The 19,048-nt window shown below is 41.8% G+C and overlaps 1 protein-coding gene across 4 annotated transcripts in view; it reads left to right on the top strand.

The window, feature by feature from the left end:
- TMEM238L (transmembrane protein 238 like) overlaps positions 1 to 19,048 on the top strand; it is a 42,263-nt gene that overhangs the window by 17,250 nt on the left and 5,965 nt on the right. For 2 of the 4 annotated variants that reach the window (XR_015794699.1, XR_015794700.1), the window contains exons 3-4: positions 9,497 to 9,557; positions 10,839 to 11,057. Coding sequence is in view for 1 of the 4 variants with exons in the window: in XM_015887970.3 (XP_015743456.1) it covers positions 14,963 to 15,448 (486 nt within the window). In the remaining 3 variants the exon portion in view is untranslated. Of the gene's footprint in view, positions 1 to 9,496; positions 9,558 to 10,838; positions 11,058 to 12,629; positions 15,483 to 19,048 lie in introns of those variants that run through there. The other 2 variants (XR_003084660.2, XM_015887970.3) reach the window with 2 other exon arrangements.

The following is a 19,048-nucleotide window of genomic DNA, read 5'->3' as shown; positions in this document are numbered from 1 at the left end:
AAAAATCTTTCATTCTTTTTAATGTACTCCAGCATGTTTTACAGTTCAGAGTAACTTGTAGTTCCCTTTTTTTCAGTATGTATGTGTATTCATAACTATTCACTGACTCCCTTTCTCTTTTCTGGCAAAACATACAGAATTTACAACCCTGTTGCATGGCAGGAAAACCTTGGTTTTAATGTGCTGATTATTTCCTGCTGCAAAAGATAATTTCTTGTTAGACAATACTTAAACTGCTTTACCATTTTTCTTATACTAAATATTGCTGGAGAGACATCATCTTTCAAGTCATACTGATTGGCTCCAACTACATCATCTGAATCAGGATCACTGTCTTTATCTTTCTCATATTCAGAATCTTCATTGTATTCACTTCCACTGCTACTTGGTTTTGATGCTTCATCTTTCAATTTGTTGATATAAAACACTTTTGTTACAGCAAGGTGAAGTTCATGATTGTATCAAAACTGCTGAACAGTCAGTGATAACTTTCCAACTTTTTCCATAACCATTAAACCATCACTAGTTGACCTTAATCCTTGACTCCACAGTCAGCATTTGCTGCTCATGGTATCAGTGGATTCCTTCGAACCAGTAACATTTTTATGATGATTAAGTTTTAATTCTTTCAGGAGAATTATATTACTTTTCCCTGTTTTCCTGATTTCCTGACTGATTTTTCTCAGGATTCAGGATTCAGAAAAATGTATAAATTTCCCAAGAAATGCTGAGAAGGAATTTCTACCTGGAAACACTATGCATGCAACTCTCTTCTTGTGACTTACAATCATTGCTTTTTCATGCTGAGATCTAATTTAGCACCTTAAAACCAAGATTTTCCTGCCATGCAACAAAGTTGTAAATTCTGTATGTTTTGCCAGAAAAGAGAAAAGGAGTCAGTGAATAGTTATGAATACGCATACACTTGGTCTACAGCAGGAGTCCCCAAACTCTTCACCTCATTGACTCCTTCATGAAGTTTCAATTGTTCATTGACTCCCAAACATTTATTATATGAAAATAATTTAATAAATACTATTTTAATAGTACTATGAATAAATTAATAATAAAATAATGGATAGTCCCATCGACTCTTGGGGATCAATCCCGACCACTTTGGAGAACCCTGGTCTACAGTATATATAAACTGCTGTACAATGTGTATACCCTCAACCTGGCATGTCTGTCCCATGAAATCCCATCCCCTAGCCAAGATTGTACACAAGACTTTATACATGAAGAATGGGAACTGTCTATATGGCACTCACAGAATAATCATGGGATGATAGCAAAAGAGAGAAATGCAGAATCTGCATTCTGACTCTCCTTTCATTCTGTGGAAGATTGATGCACCTTAACAGAAATGGTTCAGTTAAGCCTACAGAGGTGCTTGGCAGGAAATAACCAACCTTTGATTGACCTTTATGCCAATATAGTGAACTTCAGACAGTGAGTCAGTTACCAAGTTCTTGATGGACACTGAAGTCTGGACACTTGGATAAAATCATCCAGTGTATCCTACAGCGTTTGTCTTCCCTCATCTCATAATCCAGATGCATCAAGTTTCTATATAAACTTCAAAACCAGTAATTTGTTTGGTGTATAGTTGCATGCCTCAGTGAATCTTCTGAGAGAGGACTTGGTGCATATCTGTATGGTGAATCTTACTCCCTTTTAGTTGTCACTTGACTTGCTAAAACAGCACCTATAGATGGTTGTGTATTATTTTGGTTTTATGTGTCTTCTTTGGGTTTTTTGGGGGGGGGGGGTTGGACTGGGGCTTCCTCACTGCTCTGAATTAAACCTCTTTCCATTTGGTATTCAACCTTGCCTTTGATTTCACTTGATTCAGAGGAAATTTAAATGTGCTTTCCATACCTAGTACCCTACAGAATACCCAGGATTTCTAGCCATTCTGAGAAATCTGTGGGTGGTTAGTACTGTCGTGGGAGACTGCCATCAGGAAATCCTAGTGCTGTTTGCTGGACTGGAAAGTCAAAAAATCTTTCTAGTAAAATTCAATGGCAAACTACTGTTGCCAGGAAAACCACAATATTGTCTCCATGTAGTCACCAGGCATCAAACTTCGTTGGAAGCGTCTCTATAAGTACACAGATTTGGGGGATCAAATAGGAAGAACTTGAAAGCTTAATGCAGGAAGGGAAATATGGTAGGCCCCAAATGGTGGGTGGGATCAAACTCATGAGCAGAATGCAAGGACTGAAGGATCTAATTTATTCAAAAGGAGTAAGCTAGACAAAAGGGGAAGTGAGATGGCATTATATAGAAGCACTGAAGTCCAGGATTTGAGCACAAGGGCTCAGTTTAGAGTATTTGAGTAAGAACACAAAGAAGGAGAAAAGCAAATATGTAATCATGGGAATATGCTATAGACCATGGTTCTCAACAGGGGTGGTACCGCCCCCCGGGGGGCGGTGGGAGGATGCTGAGGGGCGGTGAACTTGTTTTGGGCGGTAGAGGGGCAATGAGCATGTTTTGGCATTCGAACTTAATTTTAAAACTCCCAAAAAAATTTATTAAATCGATTATCCGGTTTACACCATTTGTACCAGCAATAAAATGAACTTACGCAACAGCTGCCCTCGCGCACTTCTAAGAATGGTGAAACGAATTTGTATCCTAGGTAGGATGACCTTGAAGAACTCGACACTATGATTCTTCTCTGATCCCAACCAGCACAGCGCATGCGTCAGCTGTTTTCCCGCACGATTAATCACAGCGCGTGCGTCAGCTGTTTTCCCGCGCGATTAATCGCAGTGCGTGCATTGAACATCCTTTCAATATGAATGTTTGATTTGACCCGTGTTTCTTGAGTTGCTTTTCATTCGCTTCATTTCTGTTTTTTCCCCTCAGTTTCAATTTACTTTCATTGGCTCTGAACCATCAAGCACAACCATCCCACTGACATAATCAAGCATGTTTCATTGATATTACTCTTTTAGTGTATTTTTTGCTGTTTTTTTTAAATTATCTAATTAAGAATAAAGAATTTTTAAACATTAAAAAAGCATTTGCAAAAAAAATAAAAAAATAAAATAAAAAATAAAAAAATTTAAAAAGAGCATCAAAAAAATAAACATATTTACAGCATTTTGAAATAAACGTATTTACATAAAAGAGCATTTAAGCATTTTTTTTGCATTAGTCATTTTAATTTTAATAAAAGGAATGCAATTACCTTCCAGGGCAAAAGTATCGAGTTAAATCGAACAAATTTAGTGTGTAAGTCTACTGAAAAAAATTACTTAAAATTTTTGCCTTTTATAATTCAGTAACTCCCCCCGCCATACCCTAAATTACAGGATTTTCACAAAGGGTGGCGTTGAAAAATTTTCCGCTCCTTAGGGGGGCAGCAGCTTCAAAAAGGTTGAGAATCACTGCTATAGACAGATAGAAGATTTAGATAATGCCCTTCTGGACCAGATTACAGACCTTTTGGGGAAGAAACACAGTAATAATGGGAGAGTTTAATTGCCTAGATATCTGTTGGAGAACTAATTTGGCCATAACTCCAAGATCCCTAAAATTTTATTTTCCTGGAAGGTTGAAGAAGAGTAAAGGCAATTAAGACTCTCAGATCTGATCTTAATAAGAAAAAGCTGGTTTATGAGGTAAAAACAGTGGCAACTTTGAGGGATCAAATTACCTTGCGGTTCTAAATTCAAAGTTGAATATGCACACTAAATTTCAGGAGAACCAATTTCAACAATCTCAGAGAAAATCTAGATATCCCATGAATAGAAATCCTCAGATCAAAATGAATGCAGAAGAGTTGGGAACATCTCAAAACTATGATCCTGGAAATACCATTGCACAGCATTACATTAAGAGACAAAAATGGGGAGCAGCTTAAGAAACCATTGTGGATGAATAGGGAGATTAAACTGAGCTAAGAGTTAAAAGTGACATGTATAGGAAATGGAAGATGGGTATAACTACCAAGGAGGTGCATTAGCAAAGGTTAAAAGGCTAAAGCACAAGAAGAACTTATATTTGCAAGTAAATGTAGCTAAAAGTAACAAAAAACGCTTTTTAGCTTTGCTAGTACTAAAGAAAGAAAAAGAAAGTTGTGGGCCTGCTGCTAGGAGGCTAGGATAGTAACAGGAAACCAGGAGAGGCTGAATGCCTCAACTCCTACTTTGCTTTGGCCCTTTCTCTAAAGGGAAATTATGGTCAAATGGATCTAAACAGAATAATAGAGGAGGGAATAGCAACCAAAGACGAATGAAGAGATGGTAAAGATGCACCTGGCTACCATGAATGAGTTTTGGGCTCATGCACACAGACACTTTGCCATGCTTTCCTCCCATCTAGGAGCCAGGAGGAAATGTAAACATAAATTGGGCTGCCCCCTCCTCCAGCATGTCCCTCATGCGCATCGGGAGTGGGACCGTGCTGTGGTGCTGTCCCTACAGTCCCTCAGCATGACACTGTGAGAGCAGCAATTAGTGGTTTTCCCTGGCTGAAATTTGAAGATCACCAACCATGGAGAAAACTGCCACCAGTAACTGTACATCAGGTATGATGGGATGGTGCTTTGTAAGTCCAAGCACTCAATCCAGCCATTCTTTTTCTATTTTTCCCCCAAAGGAAAACTAACCACAAGATGGCAGCAAAGAGTTCATCTCTTCACTGCAATACCGGTTGCCTGGATTTGTGCACCTTCAGACAATTCATGGAGCTGGAGTTCAAGAAAGTAGGATTGGTGCACCTGAGATAGAGTGCAGCTGTGGGGAGCTGTGGGGTACATCTACATTTTTTTTTTCTGAATATAGTAGAACAGTTGACTATTGGCTAAGTTGCAGCTAAGAGTGAGAACTTTTGTCTCTCTTGACTCCCATCTACCAGTCCAGATATGTGCAGCTTAAATGCAGCTTTGGGATAAATATTGTTGAAAAGATGCAGTTTAAGAAAACACTTTAGAAATTCTTGTGTCAAATCACGGCACAGATACAGTTCTGAACATCCAAAAGAGCAGGAGAAAAAAAAAAAATTTGGCTTTGTGCTGAAGCCATATCTCTACTGGCTTACTTTCTACAATGGAGTGAACATCTAAGTTATAAGAACATTCTGTATGGACACAAAGTGAGGAGCCAGAGGTTTTCTGCGTTCAGTGGTCCCTGGGAAGGGAATTCAATGCCAGGAGGACTACCCATGAACCAGTTCTTTCAGCTATTCTTTCTTTTTCTATTTTTTTAATAATAATGTTATTAAAGTTTAAAAATACAAAGACAAAAAACGAATACAAACTAAGAAAAATGTAAAAAGAAAAAAATGAGAAGTGCAGAGAAAAAAGGGGGGAAAGAAAAAATATATAAAGAATAGAGATATATAAAGAAAAGACTTCCACCTTCATCAAGACAAGTACAAACAATTTCAGTAACTTATTACCTTCTCTAACAGTTCAACCAAAAATCCCTTCTTCCCATATCTCATCTTTTATCTATAAACAAATTATATAGCCTCGTCATTCAGTCTTAACCATCAAAAGTCCATTAAGTTACCAGAAATGACAACATATATAATTAATCAGTTTCATATTCCTTTCCTTTACTTTTAACACAGTAATTTATCATTTTCTCTAAAAATGCTACAAAAAAACCCTCTTCTTCCCATATCTTATCTCTTATCTATGAACAAATCTTTAAAGCTTTGTCATTCAAACCTAATCAAGAAAAATTCATTAAGAGCTACCAGAAACAACATATTAAAAATCTTGATCTTTAATCCCTTCAAATAGTGTCCCACAAATTAATTTACCATTTTCTCTTTGCCTCCTCTCAGAAACTCCTTCACAAGTTTAACACATACCAGAAATAACATCTATATTTTAACCTTAATCAAATAAGCCAATTTTGTAATCCTTTACTTTTAACACCATTACTTATTACTTTCTCTGAAAATACAACAAAAAATCACTTCTTCCCATATATTATCTACAAACAAATCTTTAAAGCCTCATCATTCAGTCCTGGTTGAAAAAAAACCATTAAGAGCTACTAGAAAGAACTTCATATATATTTTAATCTTGATCAGATAAGCAAACTTTATATTCCTTCTTTTTGCTTTTAAAAATCGTAACGTTTATTCCCTCTAAATAATGTCCCAAAAGCTGATTTCTTTTCATTTTCTCTTTGTCTTTTCTCAGGAACTCCTTCATGAATATAACACATCTCTTTTGTATATCCAAAGTAAGAAAGTTGTCCAAGTCACTCTTCTGATTTATTATTTCTGTGTTCCTTGTAGTTGTTAAGACATCAACTGGTTTCATTTGTAAATCCAGTGTAACATCTTTTTCCACATCATTCTTGTATCTTGTCATTTTTAAATCCATATCCAAAACAACCTGATTCTCAGTTGTATCTTCTTCTATCTCCTCTTTTAAACCCATTTTTATGGTAGCAGACAATCTTAAGAGAGATTTCTGGGTGCATTGTTCCCAAATATCCTTGAATTCTTCCAAGTTAAAATACTTTTCTCCATTCTGTATTAGTGGGTCTCTTCTCCTTTAATTATAATTTAAAGGCCTCTAGTGTCCAGCCTTCAAATTCTCCTCTTATCATGTTTTTCTCTAATCCACAACATTTTCTCACAGGAAGATTTCTTACATTTAGATTCAAAGTCTTCATATATTTTAATAGAATTTTAAACAACACACAGGAAGGATTCTTATAATTAATTTTGAAATCTGATTTCCAATCCATCTAGCCCCTTAGTCTGTTTATAACTTTCCGAAAACAACATTCTAATCACCCTTTTGCTGTTTATTTCAGAACAATCTTTTAAGTTCTTAAACTTACATGAAACGTTTTCCACTGAGGATTGAAGGAGAATCACCCATTGTGATGAAACTTGTCATTCTGAAGGTTCTTAATATCTAAAAAGTAGTTAAGCCATTTTGAAAAGTAATTAAGAAAGGAAGTGGGGAAACCCAGTGTCCATCTGAAGGCTCTGAATCACAGAGTGGGCAAAGCTGACTTTCCCTCAGCTCCCAGAGCTCTAAAACCCACTGGAGACTGCCGTTTCCTTGCAAGAAGCCTCTATATGGAGCACATATGGGTGATCCCAGATCCTCCCCTTTATCCAGAGAGGAATTTTGAGGCAGCAATATGTTCACTGGCTCCTCATTCTGTGAAGGTCATTGGCTCCGCTTTTCAGTGTGCCATTGCTTCCCTGGAAGTCCCCTTTCAGTATTCTTTCAATTACATGTTTATAGCCAGGGATGGGCTAGTCAATTTCATGGCTTTATGCTCTCTAGGAACACTGGTTGACCAACTCATTTTAAAAAGAGCCGCTGCAGCCGTGAGGATTCTGGTCTCCCTCATAGCTAAAATCGCAATGCAGAACAGATGCTAAACCCAGGGACCAGCCATACAGAGCTACCAGCCCAATTGTAGCCAAGCAGATCACTGCCCCCAAACATGTCACCCAGGGCAACCTCCTCCTCCATAGACCATGGTGTGTCTGGATGGTGTGTCTGGAAGGTCTTCTGTTTTTCCCAAGGAAAACATTACTTTCATGCCAGAACACCCTGGAACAGCTTTAGCCTGAGGTTCTGTTGTAAGCACATGACCTCAGCAAATAGTAAGTTGTGCACCTTCATGCCATGGTAAACAAGCTACCTGAACAAGTCTAAGTAACCAAAACCATACCAATTATATTTTAATAACCTTGAAGCATCTTGCAGATATCATCTTGGAGCCCCTTTCTGGAATCTTTGAGAAATTACAGAGGATGGATCTATAACCAGAGGAAAGAAGTAGGGAGATTGTTATTCTTATCCCCTGCAACATGAGGAAAAAAGATGACCCAGGTAGCTACAAACCAGTCAACTTGACATCAATACCTGGCAGAAGTTTGGAGCAGATTATTAAGATGTCAATTTATGAGCATTTAGAAAAAAACACACAGCTTGGCAGGAAGCAGCATACATCACATTTATGAACATGCCAAACCAAACTGATTTTTTTTTTTTTGATAGGGTGGCCAATTTAGTTGATTATGGGAATGCTGTAGACATAGTGTACCTTTACTTCAGTGAAGCATTTAACAGAGACTCCCATGAGATTCTATAAAGAAGATAACAAAAGATGGGCTGACTTTGCTACCATCTAATGGATACAGAGCTGGTTGAACAATTGCATCTAATAAATGCCAATAAGTGTATGTTTTATTCTTTCAGAGCCACTGACAAACACCTGAACCAAGACTTTTAAACTACCAAGGCCCTTGAACTCAAGTAAACCTCCTTAATAGCTTGCTTAGGCATTTGCAAATGCTGACTCACAAGTTATCTTAAATCAGCACTTGTATTTTTAAATGGGAACTAGGAAGTAACTAACCACAAAAGCTGTCTCATACCAACCTGTATTTTATTAACTGTGTATTGTCACTATAAGCATAAAATGTAACCCATATTATCAAAAATAATATTATTGGCATTTGACATCATTATTGGTCAGCATTTATTATACAACTATATAAAGGTTGTACCCTCCTTAAATAGGCAGAAACTTGTGGTCTGTCCCCAGCATTGTTGAAATAGACTTGGCTCAAGCAGATCATGTGGTCTCCACCCATAAATTGGGTCATGGGAAATTTTCCCCTTTAGCTCCAATTGAAGCTGGAGGAAAATGTCAAGTTCTCCTCCAAATGCCAACCATTTAAGTCCAGTGCTGTTCTATGTCTTTATAAATGACTTAGATGAGGGATTAGAACATATTACCAGATTTGCAGATAACATAATGATGAGGGGGATAGCAAACCCCTTACAGAGGATAGAATAAAGATTCAGGAGGATCTTGACAAGCTGGAACACTGGGTAAAAACTAGCAAGACGAATTTCCACAAAGACAAATGCTAAGTCCCATATCTGGATAGAAAAAAAAAATCAAAAGCATAAGTATAGGATGTGCAGGGGGGGGGAGAGGGAGGGAACAATACTGAATAGCAGTACTTGCAAAAAGAACCTAGTACCCTAATGGATCACAGGCTGAATAGGAGCCAACAGTGTCATGTCACTGCAAAAAAAGCAAAGGCAGTCTTAGGCTCCATCAACAGAAGTATGGGGTACTGATCAATGGACGTCATTCTTCCTCTCTATTCTGCTTTGGTTGGACCTCACCTAGAATACTGTCTTCAGTTCTGGGCACCACATTTTAGGAAGGGCGCCCACAAACTGAAGCTTGTCCGGAGGAGAGTAAGATGGTAAAGAGCCTCAGAAGAAAATTTGATGAATGGTTTTGAGGTATTGGTTATGTTTAACCTGTAGAACAGAAGACAGTGGGGATGACATGATGACTCTTTTCAAGTACAGTAATACCTTGGTTCATGAACGCTTCTGTTCACAACCAATTCGGTTCACAAACAGCAGTGTTCGCAAAAATTTGCTTCTGTTCGCGAACTCTGCATCGGGTGACGAACACGACCCACGGCCATCTTTCCTGCTCTGACATGTGGTCATGGCTTCCTCTAGGTGAGATCGCAGTCGCAGACAGACACTTGCTGTGAAGCTTTTTGGTGTCGCCTCAAGCAAGGTTAGTGTCCTCTCTCTTCATACTGTACTGTACTGTACTTTGTTTCATATTTTTGTGGTTAAAAAAAAATACATATGGTTCAGAACGGATTAACCTTATTTACATTGAACCTTATGGGGAAATTTGATTCGGTTGGTGACCAATTTGGTTGGCGACCACGTTCGTAGGGGTCAGAATGGATTAAGCTTATTTACATTGAACCTTATGGGGAAATTTGATTCAGTTTGCGACCAGAATCATGGAATGAATTAAGTTCATGAACCGGGGTACCACTGTATCTGAACACCTCTCCCTTAGAAGATGGCCCAGAGCTGTTCAGAGTTGGTCCAGAAGGCAGGAAAGAAGACAGGACAAGAAACAATGAGTTTAAAGTACAAGGAAGTACATTTCAGGAAAAATGTCCTAATTAAGAGCTGTTCAACAGTAGAACAAATTGCCTCAGGAGGTGGTGGACTCTCCTACATGGATATTCTTAAACAGAGAGCCAGTTTGGTCTAGTGGTTAAGGCACCAGGCTAGAAACCAGGAGACAGTGAGTTCTAGTTCCGCCTGAGGCATGAAGCCAGCTGGGTGTCCTTGGGCCAATCACTGTTTCTCAGCTCAACCCACCTCATACGGTTGTTGTGGGGAAAATAGGAGGAGGAAGGAGTATTAGGTATGTTTGCTGCCTTGAGTTATTTATAAAAATAATAAAGGCAGCATAAAAAAAAATCTAATTGTGGATGCTACACTAGTGGAACTCTGAACTCTGAACTGGGCAGAAGGTTGGCCTGGATGACCTCCAAGGTCATTTCCAACCTGTACATTTTCCAATTTTCAGATTTCATGAGTCTTTCCCTTTTTACATTTCTGAAAGACAAAGGTTAGGGATGGCTGGCATAAATCAAAGATCTTGCTGAGTTATAGTCCAAAATTCAACAGTTGCCGAAGTGACTTGGTCATTCAAAATAAGTTTAAGAGCCCCAGAAAAGCTTGTTCTTTGCGTTTTCCTGCTAAATGCTTGAGGCCTTCTGCATGAAAATAGGAGAGGTGAAAATGCTTAATGGGAGCTCAGTGGGAACGTTTGGCTGCCTCACAAACTAATCCCAGACCCACACTTCTGTGAAAAGCTCAGTCAGAGAAAAATGCTACAGCAGGATAAGGGATCAGTTTTCAGCTAACAGCAAATGTAGAAACAGCTTCTTCACCTCTTCTAGCCTCACCAAAACTGCTTCTGCAAAACCATTAGCGAGGTGGCAACTGAAAGCTCCTCTGTCCTGACCGAATCTAACCTGCTTTGTAGGTCCAAGAGTCCAGAGGTGCAACTTGTCAACGAACACTTCTCTTGACTTGTCTGTCTGCACTCAAGACTCCTCTGTCTGGAATTCAGCAAAGACTGTGCCCTGAGCAGGATTTCTCTCAGGCTTCCCTGTGCTACCTGGTTAGTGTCAGTCTTCGCCAAGCAGCAATAAACATTACTGAAGATATTTCTGTCTGCTAGGAAAGTTCACAAAGTACAAAGGTAAGGCATAATTCCCTATCAACATATTACAATAATGGGTAATCTACTTCGCATTTTGTTAAATACAAATGTCAGGTAAATGCATCAGCTCATTGATGCAGAGCAATGTGCAACCATACTTTATTTAATGAACAGACACCCCAGGACCTCAAATTAGTCAGCCCCACTTTAGCCTAATGTATTGTGTGAACTTAGCCCATGTGGTTAGTGTCTGGCTCAGTGTATTACACAAACCCACAGAACAGGATCCTGTAAACCACAGTTAAACGTAGGTAAATGTGTCCTATTAATTCAACAGCCTTCCTGTTCCAAGAAAATGAAGAAACATATTTCTTCTTTTCCCTACGGTCATATGCAGGTAGTTCTACTACCACATCAGCAAAGACCTGGAAAATGTTGGAGTTTTAGGGCTAAAATTTCATTAGGATATTAACTGTATAATTGCAATGAAAGCCTCTAGTTTTAAAAGTTTTTTTTTTAAGTTTAAACTTTTCTGAAGTGGGGAAGGAATCCAGAGTGGAAAGAATGGAACCCACTGTATTCCCGCAGTGGTAGAAATGTAATTAACTTCTCATTTGCAACAAAAAATCAGGAAGAGCCTGGTAGCATCTTTTCCGACTAACACATATTATTAAAAGGCATATGTTTTTGTGAGTTGCAGCTCACTTCATCAGATACAAAGAGTAGCTAGACTGTTATAAGATTTAAAGTGGGGGAGGGAGGGGAAGACAGATTGGTTACGTAGATGCAGACTACATGTGAGACAGATTAACAGTACCTTATCAATTAACAATTGTTATGTATTAAAACCCATTGTGTTTGCCTGAAATCTTTTGATGTCTATGAGTTCGGCAGTCTTTTGCTCAACGACAGAGTTAAAGCCCCATTTTTCCAAAATAGTCACTCTGAGATCTGCTGTAGAGTATCGTGGGAGAATGAAGTGCTCTGATATTGCTTTGCCCTTGTTTTGAGTCCTGATGTCAAACTTGCGCCCATTAATTCTTTTGCGCAAAGCATATCCCATTTCTCCTACATAAAATCCAGAGGGGCATTACTGGCTGGTGATGGCATATATCACATTAAAGGAAGAGCATGTCATGTTGCTCTAATCTTGTTTGTGTACTTGTTGGGGCCCATGATGGTGCTGTTGGCATAGATGTGGGGGCAAAGTAGACATCTCAGTTTGTTGCAGAGTCTGGTTACCACGTTAGTGTCATTGTCCTGTTGTTTCACATTGCTTGCAAGAATCTGCTTGAGGTTGGGTGATTGTCTGTATGCAAATGTGGGCCTGCCACCCAATGCCTGAGAAAGTGTGGTGTCATTGTGTAGGATAGGCTGTGGCTTATTAATAATGCATCTGAATGGTTTAAGCAATGGGTTTTTTGTCACCATAGACTAATATGACTCTTTTCCTCTATTGGCAGCAATAGAAGCTTCTCGCTTAAGGAAATAGCAAACAGCAATTTTTATTGGGATCACCCTAAGATGAAGGGGAAGGGCTAAGTACTTCTCTGTAATTCACTGTTGAATATTAAACTAGTGGTTTGCCATCATCCAACTGGCCTTTAGTTATGGACAGGCCACAGCCTGATTCAAACAGAAATACAGAAACGAATAAAAGAAAAAAACTCAGAACTGAATTAAAGTGAATTAATTACCCATCCACACCTCTTGATCTGATTCATAAGCAGGATGGTTAAAGAATGACAAAGGGATGATTTTCATGACCATTTGACTGACCATTTATGAGTAGCCTGAGGGAATCTAACCTCTGATGGCCAATGTTAGCACTGAACCAAAATGGCAGTTATTCACTTAATTAGCACGGAGCACCATAAAGGTGTGACCTTGTGTCTGTGGCACAAGCAGTGAGTGAATGAAGTGTGAACGAACTGATGAGTTCTGAGGAGCGGTATGTAAAATAAAGTGGGAAAGACTCATTTAGCAGCCCATGCAGTCATCCCTGAGAGCTATACAAAATGCCAAAAGTGTGGATTGCGTCATTATTCTTCTCTCCCTGACCACCTTTTCTTCACTTTCAATAGATTATAAGGTAAAAGAAATTACAGGCTCAGTTCACAGCTAGTCATTGTGCCTTATTGGATCAGACACATCTAGTTTTAGGTCCTTATTTTGAGAGAGAGAGAGAGAGAGAGAGAGAGAGAGAAAGAACGAACGAACGAACGAACCTGGAGTGTGCATGACCATCACTTATTTTAACTAACCACATCTGATGGAATAAACCATAGTGATTCATAGGATATGATCAGCCAAAACCAAGAAAATCACGTTATCTTAGCATGATATATGAATCCAGCCACACACACAATCTCATTATTTGAATCTGGATCAACCACTGTGTTTCAGCCTTGCCTACCTCACAGGGCTAATAAGAGGATATGATTAATACTCCATCCATGCTACCAGTATTCTTAAAAAAAAAAAAAAATTGTATGAGCTATCCTAACCCTATCCAATGTAGTTCAATCCTAAATCCAATCTAGATCAACATCCTGTTCCAAGAAGCTCATAGTTGGGGCATGAGAGCAATTCAGAGTACTTCTCATTCAAATAAACAAGGCTGAAAGATTCTGTAACTAGAACCAAACAATGAGAAATGTGAACCTTCAAGAAATCCTTCTGACTTGTTAAGTCATTAATCTTATTCTCCAGGAATTGCCATCAACCTCATCATCCCTCCTTCTAAGATACATTCTTTCCAAAGTGTTACTTCAATAACAACAGAATAAATACTTTTTAAAATCACCACAGCAATTTCTGGGATGGGAAATTTGATACTGGAAAGTTGATAGTGGTGGCCCAGTGAGGAGAAAGTCCAGCTGTGGAGGCTTCTGACACGGACTTGGCCTGCCTACCTTCCATGATCCTTCCTACAGAGCCACTGGCAGTAGTGCTCCCTAGCAGAGGGAGGAGGAGCCTAGTGAGAGCCTTAAAGGATGTGCAATACCTGTCCTTTCACGCAGGATCCAGGGATCCATTCCACAGAGCAGTTGGCAGCAATCATCATTGTAAACCCCTTCAAAGGCTTCTCAATTAGCATCTGCTGGCCACATTATGGCATGACTAAAACACAGGATGAAAAAATGTTCCATTGGGTCTAGCATGGGTTTCTAGCCAACGACTCTCACCAGTTCTAAGGAGACTTTCCCAAGCTGCTTTCCTGATGGACTTTGCTTGCTCTAGTCTTTTGGCTGGGGATTATGGGAGTTGAAGTCCAATATCTGTGAAAGGCATTAACCTAGGGAAGACTGCTCAAATCTCCAGAAGGGGGGGAGGGGGAGTTCTTTCTTTGTTTCTGATTTCTCCACATCATGGACAAACAAACCTCTATCATGTCCTCTTTACGATTCCACTCCCATTTCCTAAGTTTTCCTGGGTGTTAGAGACAGGCGAGTTTCAGTCAGCTTGAGGAGAGTTTTCATTTCTCTTTTCCATACTGTACAGTACTGGTTCTTCCACCCATCTCTCCTCTCGCTCGCTCGCTCTTTCTCTCTCAGATGGGATCAGCAGATCTCTAGTATTCTAACTATTGTGACACCTCCACAGGCTAGTATAAAGGCAGCGACGAACAATAGTACTGTTATTTCAAGTAAAGGCGGGGTATAAATCTGGTAGACTGCAATGGACTTTGGCAGCAGTTCCTGCCAGGGCCGGCAGCTTCTCTCTTTTTATAAATTTTAATCATGTATTTCTTCGAAAAGACGCGTGGGATTGGTCCTGCTCTGTTGATCGAAGGCAGCGCATTCCGAGGGGTGCGCGAGCTTCGTCTCCCTACGGGCAGATGAAGGGGCGTGGCCTTCCGTTTGCACCTGAAGGGGCGTGGCGGAAGACTTTGGTTATCACCTGCCAGCCAGCTCGACAGCGGATGATCCGCCAGGAAGGGCATGGCCCGCAATTGCTACGGGCGCTGCGCGGTCTTCTTGGGGGCCGCGCTGGTGCTGGACGCGGCTGGGCTGGCCTTGCTGTTGGCGGGCGGCGTGGGGAACCCGTCCAGAGACGGGCACTCTCTTCGGGATTTCTTAATGCTGACCGGGGGGATCCTCATCTTCCTGTCGCTGCTCTGCTGGCTGTTCTGGTATTCGGGGAACCTGCGCGGGGTGCCGGCCGAAGAACTGCCGCTCGGGACGCGCGCGAGCTCCCCCGCGACCCGCAGCCGCGCCAGCTTCCTGCGCTTAGCGGCCAAGCTGTCCGAGCGCCTCTCCCAGCGCCACCGGCCGGCGCCTGCGCCCTGCTTGCTCTCTGCCTTCGGCCCCCCAGCGAAGACCCCGAAAACTACAGCCTCTCTCCGCCCCGACGGGCCCCTGGAACTCGGCCGCCTCCGCACGGGGCTGCCTCTTAACGCTGGGGCAACGGAGGAGCGACTGGTGTAAAGCATCGCCGCTGAGGCTGGAGAAGAGAAACCAGGTAACCGCCGCGCCGCGATCCGTCTTTCCCCCAGCCTGTCTGGAGCGGGCCGGTTGAGATTTAATTAAGCCGCGCCGGAGTGCAGATCAAGTAGACTTCAGTCTTGCTCGTCTCGTCTCGCCTCGGCGCGCGTGCGGCGCCTTTTGTTCTCGCAGCGCGAGCATCTCCGCCAGCTGTAAGATGCTCGGGTTCAAGTGACGCACCTTCAGCTGTTCGGGCTTAATACAGTCCCGCTGCTGATCGCCCTTCTCCCACTCCCAGCCCGGCGCAGTTGAGCACTTTGGCCCTTCCTGTTTCAACTTCGCAGGACTTAAACTGAGCTCAGATCAGTACTGTAAGTGTCTTGAGCGTGGACAGTTCTTTTCCCTCGGACGAATGCCGCTTCCTCGGTGTCTCTTTTAAAACTATTAGAAGGATACAGGAGGTGAAAGGCAACTGGGGGAGGGGATGAGCAAACAGGCTACAAGGAAGCAAAAGAAAGTGGCAGATGTTCATATTATGGCTTGGTTGGTTTTGATCTAGGGCCTTTTCCCAGTTGCAACTTGCATGAACATGTGCCCACAATCTCTTTTTTCTTTTATGTTCTGATGATGTTATATCTCATCCTGAACTCCCACCGGAGGCAGCCTAAAGTCATTCTTAGTAATTCTGATGTTAAATGTTTTCCACTTTAAACTGGCAACAGGCTGCATCCTATCTGATGAGCTTCACCCACTATTATGTTGGGGGTGAAGTCTGATGGTTCCTAATGGGTGGAATCAGCCCAGCACCTGTTAGCCAGGTTAATGATTTATTTATTTATTTATTTATACATACATACATACATACATACGTACATACATACATACATACATGCATACATAGACTTATCCCCACCCATCTCCCCGCAATGGGGGACTCTGGGTGGTTTACATCAAGTTAAAACAATAAATACATGATTAAAATTTATAAAAAGACAACACATCTACACAGATGGAAAGAAGAGAAAAAAAATCCAAGAGCTGATGGAAGCCACACTAGGCCTCTAGGGGGCTAGCCAACCCCATTTCTGACAACCTCCCTCCCCGCCAGATGGCAGAGCCAGGTCTTCAAATCCCTCTGAAAGGCCAGGAGTGAGGGGGCCTGTCTCACCTCCGGGGGCAAGGTGTTCCAAAGGGCGGGGGCTGCAGCAGAGAAGGCCCGCCTTCTGGACCCCGCTAGTTGGAGTTCTTTTGCCGAGGGGGTCCGGAGCATGCCCTGTCTGTGAGATCGGGTGGGACGGGTTGAAATCGTGGGGGCGAGGCGGTCCCTCAGGTAGCCTGGCCCCATGCTATGTAGGGCTTTAAAGGTGATAACCAACACCTTGAATTGGACCTGGAAGCAAACTGGTACCCAATGCAGCTCACGGAGGAAAGGTGTTATATGGGTCCTTCTTCAGACCCCAAAATAGCTTGCGCAGCTGCATTCTGGACCAGCTGAAGCTTCCGGATACTCTTCAAGGGTAGCCCCATGTAGAGCACATTGCAGTAGTCTATCTGGGAGATAACAAGGGCATGAGTGACCATTCGAAGGGCATCCCGATCCAGGAAGGGGCGTAACTGGTGCACAACCCAAAGCTGTGCAAAAGCCCTCCTGGTTAATGCAGGCAAGCCCCCAGCCCACCCCAGTCTGGCCCTCTGCTTTGGGCAGTAGGAGAGAGATTGCTTCCTTCAAACTGGGTTCTTCCCTATATCCTCCAAATCTCCAAGCGTTTCCAGCTCAGAGACCTAGAGCAGCTGTCCGGAAGTGGTGGCAGGGGGTCAGTGCATGTTTAAGTGGGAGAGAAGAAGACTGTTCCCTGCCGCTCCACTGGTTGATTTCCCTTGTGCTTCTCAGCTGTTCAGGCTGCTTTTGAACCCAGGTTTCAGACTCTTTCCTCTGAATGCACACGTGCAAAATATGTGTGCAAAACAGATGGCTAAACTCATCATCTTGCCATCTGTCAGAACTTGCCTCAGCCCCATCCCTTATTAAAGAGTGTGATTACTGGATGTTTTCATGATGGTTGTTTGGTGATATTGGTGGGAGGGAAAGCAAACAGAAATTCACCAGTTGACTTGTACACAGTAAATGAGGACTGCACCATTTGCCAGTACTGTGCCTATGGCAGGGAGAGGGATTGCCAATATGTCGGTAAAATTGTCTGCTGACTCAAAAACTGGTGGATAGCATTTCAGCTGAGCCATGAAGAAGAGCCAGTGGTGTGATGCATGAACCCAGTGTTCAGTTCAAGTGTCAGACACACACAGCCTTCACAGTGTTCCTGTCCTACTTTTATTCTTTAAGCTGTAATATATCTAGGTACACAAGTTACTTTTTTCTTGGGGGGGGGGCTTTGGTCTAGCTTCAAACTATTCGAAAGGGCAGTGGCCCTGGACATAACTCAACTCTTGAATATCTGGTCGGTTTGTAGAGCCTCAATTGCTTTGCAGTGATGTTTCTGCTGTTCCTAATACTGCACTGTACTGCTTCTCCTTTTTCCAAATTAGTAAGATTTTTTTTTTAACTTTGTTAACCTGGGGAGCACACAAGGGATCCCAGTGGATTCAGAAGAAATAATGGATGGGATTGAGAGTAGAAGATGGAGGTAGGAGCTGACATTGCTCAAAAGATTGCTAATCCTCTGCTACAATAAGCAGTGTTCCATGGTCTGTTGATTATGCCCTGTTCCCGCTACTTCATGTTTTGTCTAGCACAGTACATTTTTGCCCACAAGTACCATTGGCATTGCTCCCAAGGAAGGATCAGCTTCTGAGAAGTGACTGCATCTCTCATCCTGCTCCTGAAAGTTTCCGTTGCCTCTGGGAAGAAAGCACAGAGCTCTTTCAGCTGTGCATTGCAAATTGAGGGCCAGCTTTCCTGTTTCTGTACGACTCTGCTGGGCCTTGCCTGTTCCTCAGTCGTGTGTTGCTCAGTGTGATGGAGGTCACGCTTGGTTTAATCAGATGTTCTCTGTAAGCAGCTGTCCTGTTAATAACCTTTAGTCTTCCAGAATTATTTTTTAACCTCAAAACGTGAATAGTCCTGGGGTTAGATGAAGAGAATATTGCACCTCAACTAGGAAAAGTACAAATGATGTATACAAATCCATTTTGAATCTAATCTTTGATTGTGGATAATTCTGGACTTCTGGGGAAGAATGGCAAACTGAGGTGGAGCTGATGACTACAGCAGAATGAAGATCCAGCAAGTGGACCAGCTCTTTCTAGTTCCTCTCTAGACAAGGAGAGGACTTGAGAGTGCTCCAGACAGTTGCTCCTCATGATGAGACTGCAAGACAGCATCTCCAGCAGGTTTAGAGCTCTAGGAGAGGACGGAACAGCCATCTTGCTCAAACTATGGTCGGTGCCTTCAAAAGGACACTGGGTTCACATACTTCCTTTTCTAATCACTTTTGGAAATTGCTTGTTAACTGTTTTTCAGCTATTAGGAACCTTTGGATCAACAACTTTTGCAGCACTGGGTGAGTTTCCTTCAATCTGAAAAGTTGTACAGCACCGGGTAAGTTCCCTTCAACTGAGTTTCCTTCAAGTACAATCCCCTCCCCC

This window comes from Python bivittatus, unplaced genomic scaffold (genome assembly GCF_059951505.1).
Source record: "Python bivittatus isolate LINGU-HERP-01145 unplaced genomic scaffold, Pbiv_v1 ctg000080_np1212, whole genome shotgun sequence".
Classification (NCBI taxonomy): Eukaryota; Metazoa; Chordata; class Lepidosauria; order Squamata; family Pythonidae; genus Python; species Python bivittatus.
The sequence above is the reverse complement of the archived record's forward strand: the minus strand, read 5'-3'. Positions and strand labels throughout refer to the sequence as shown.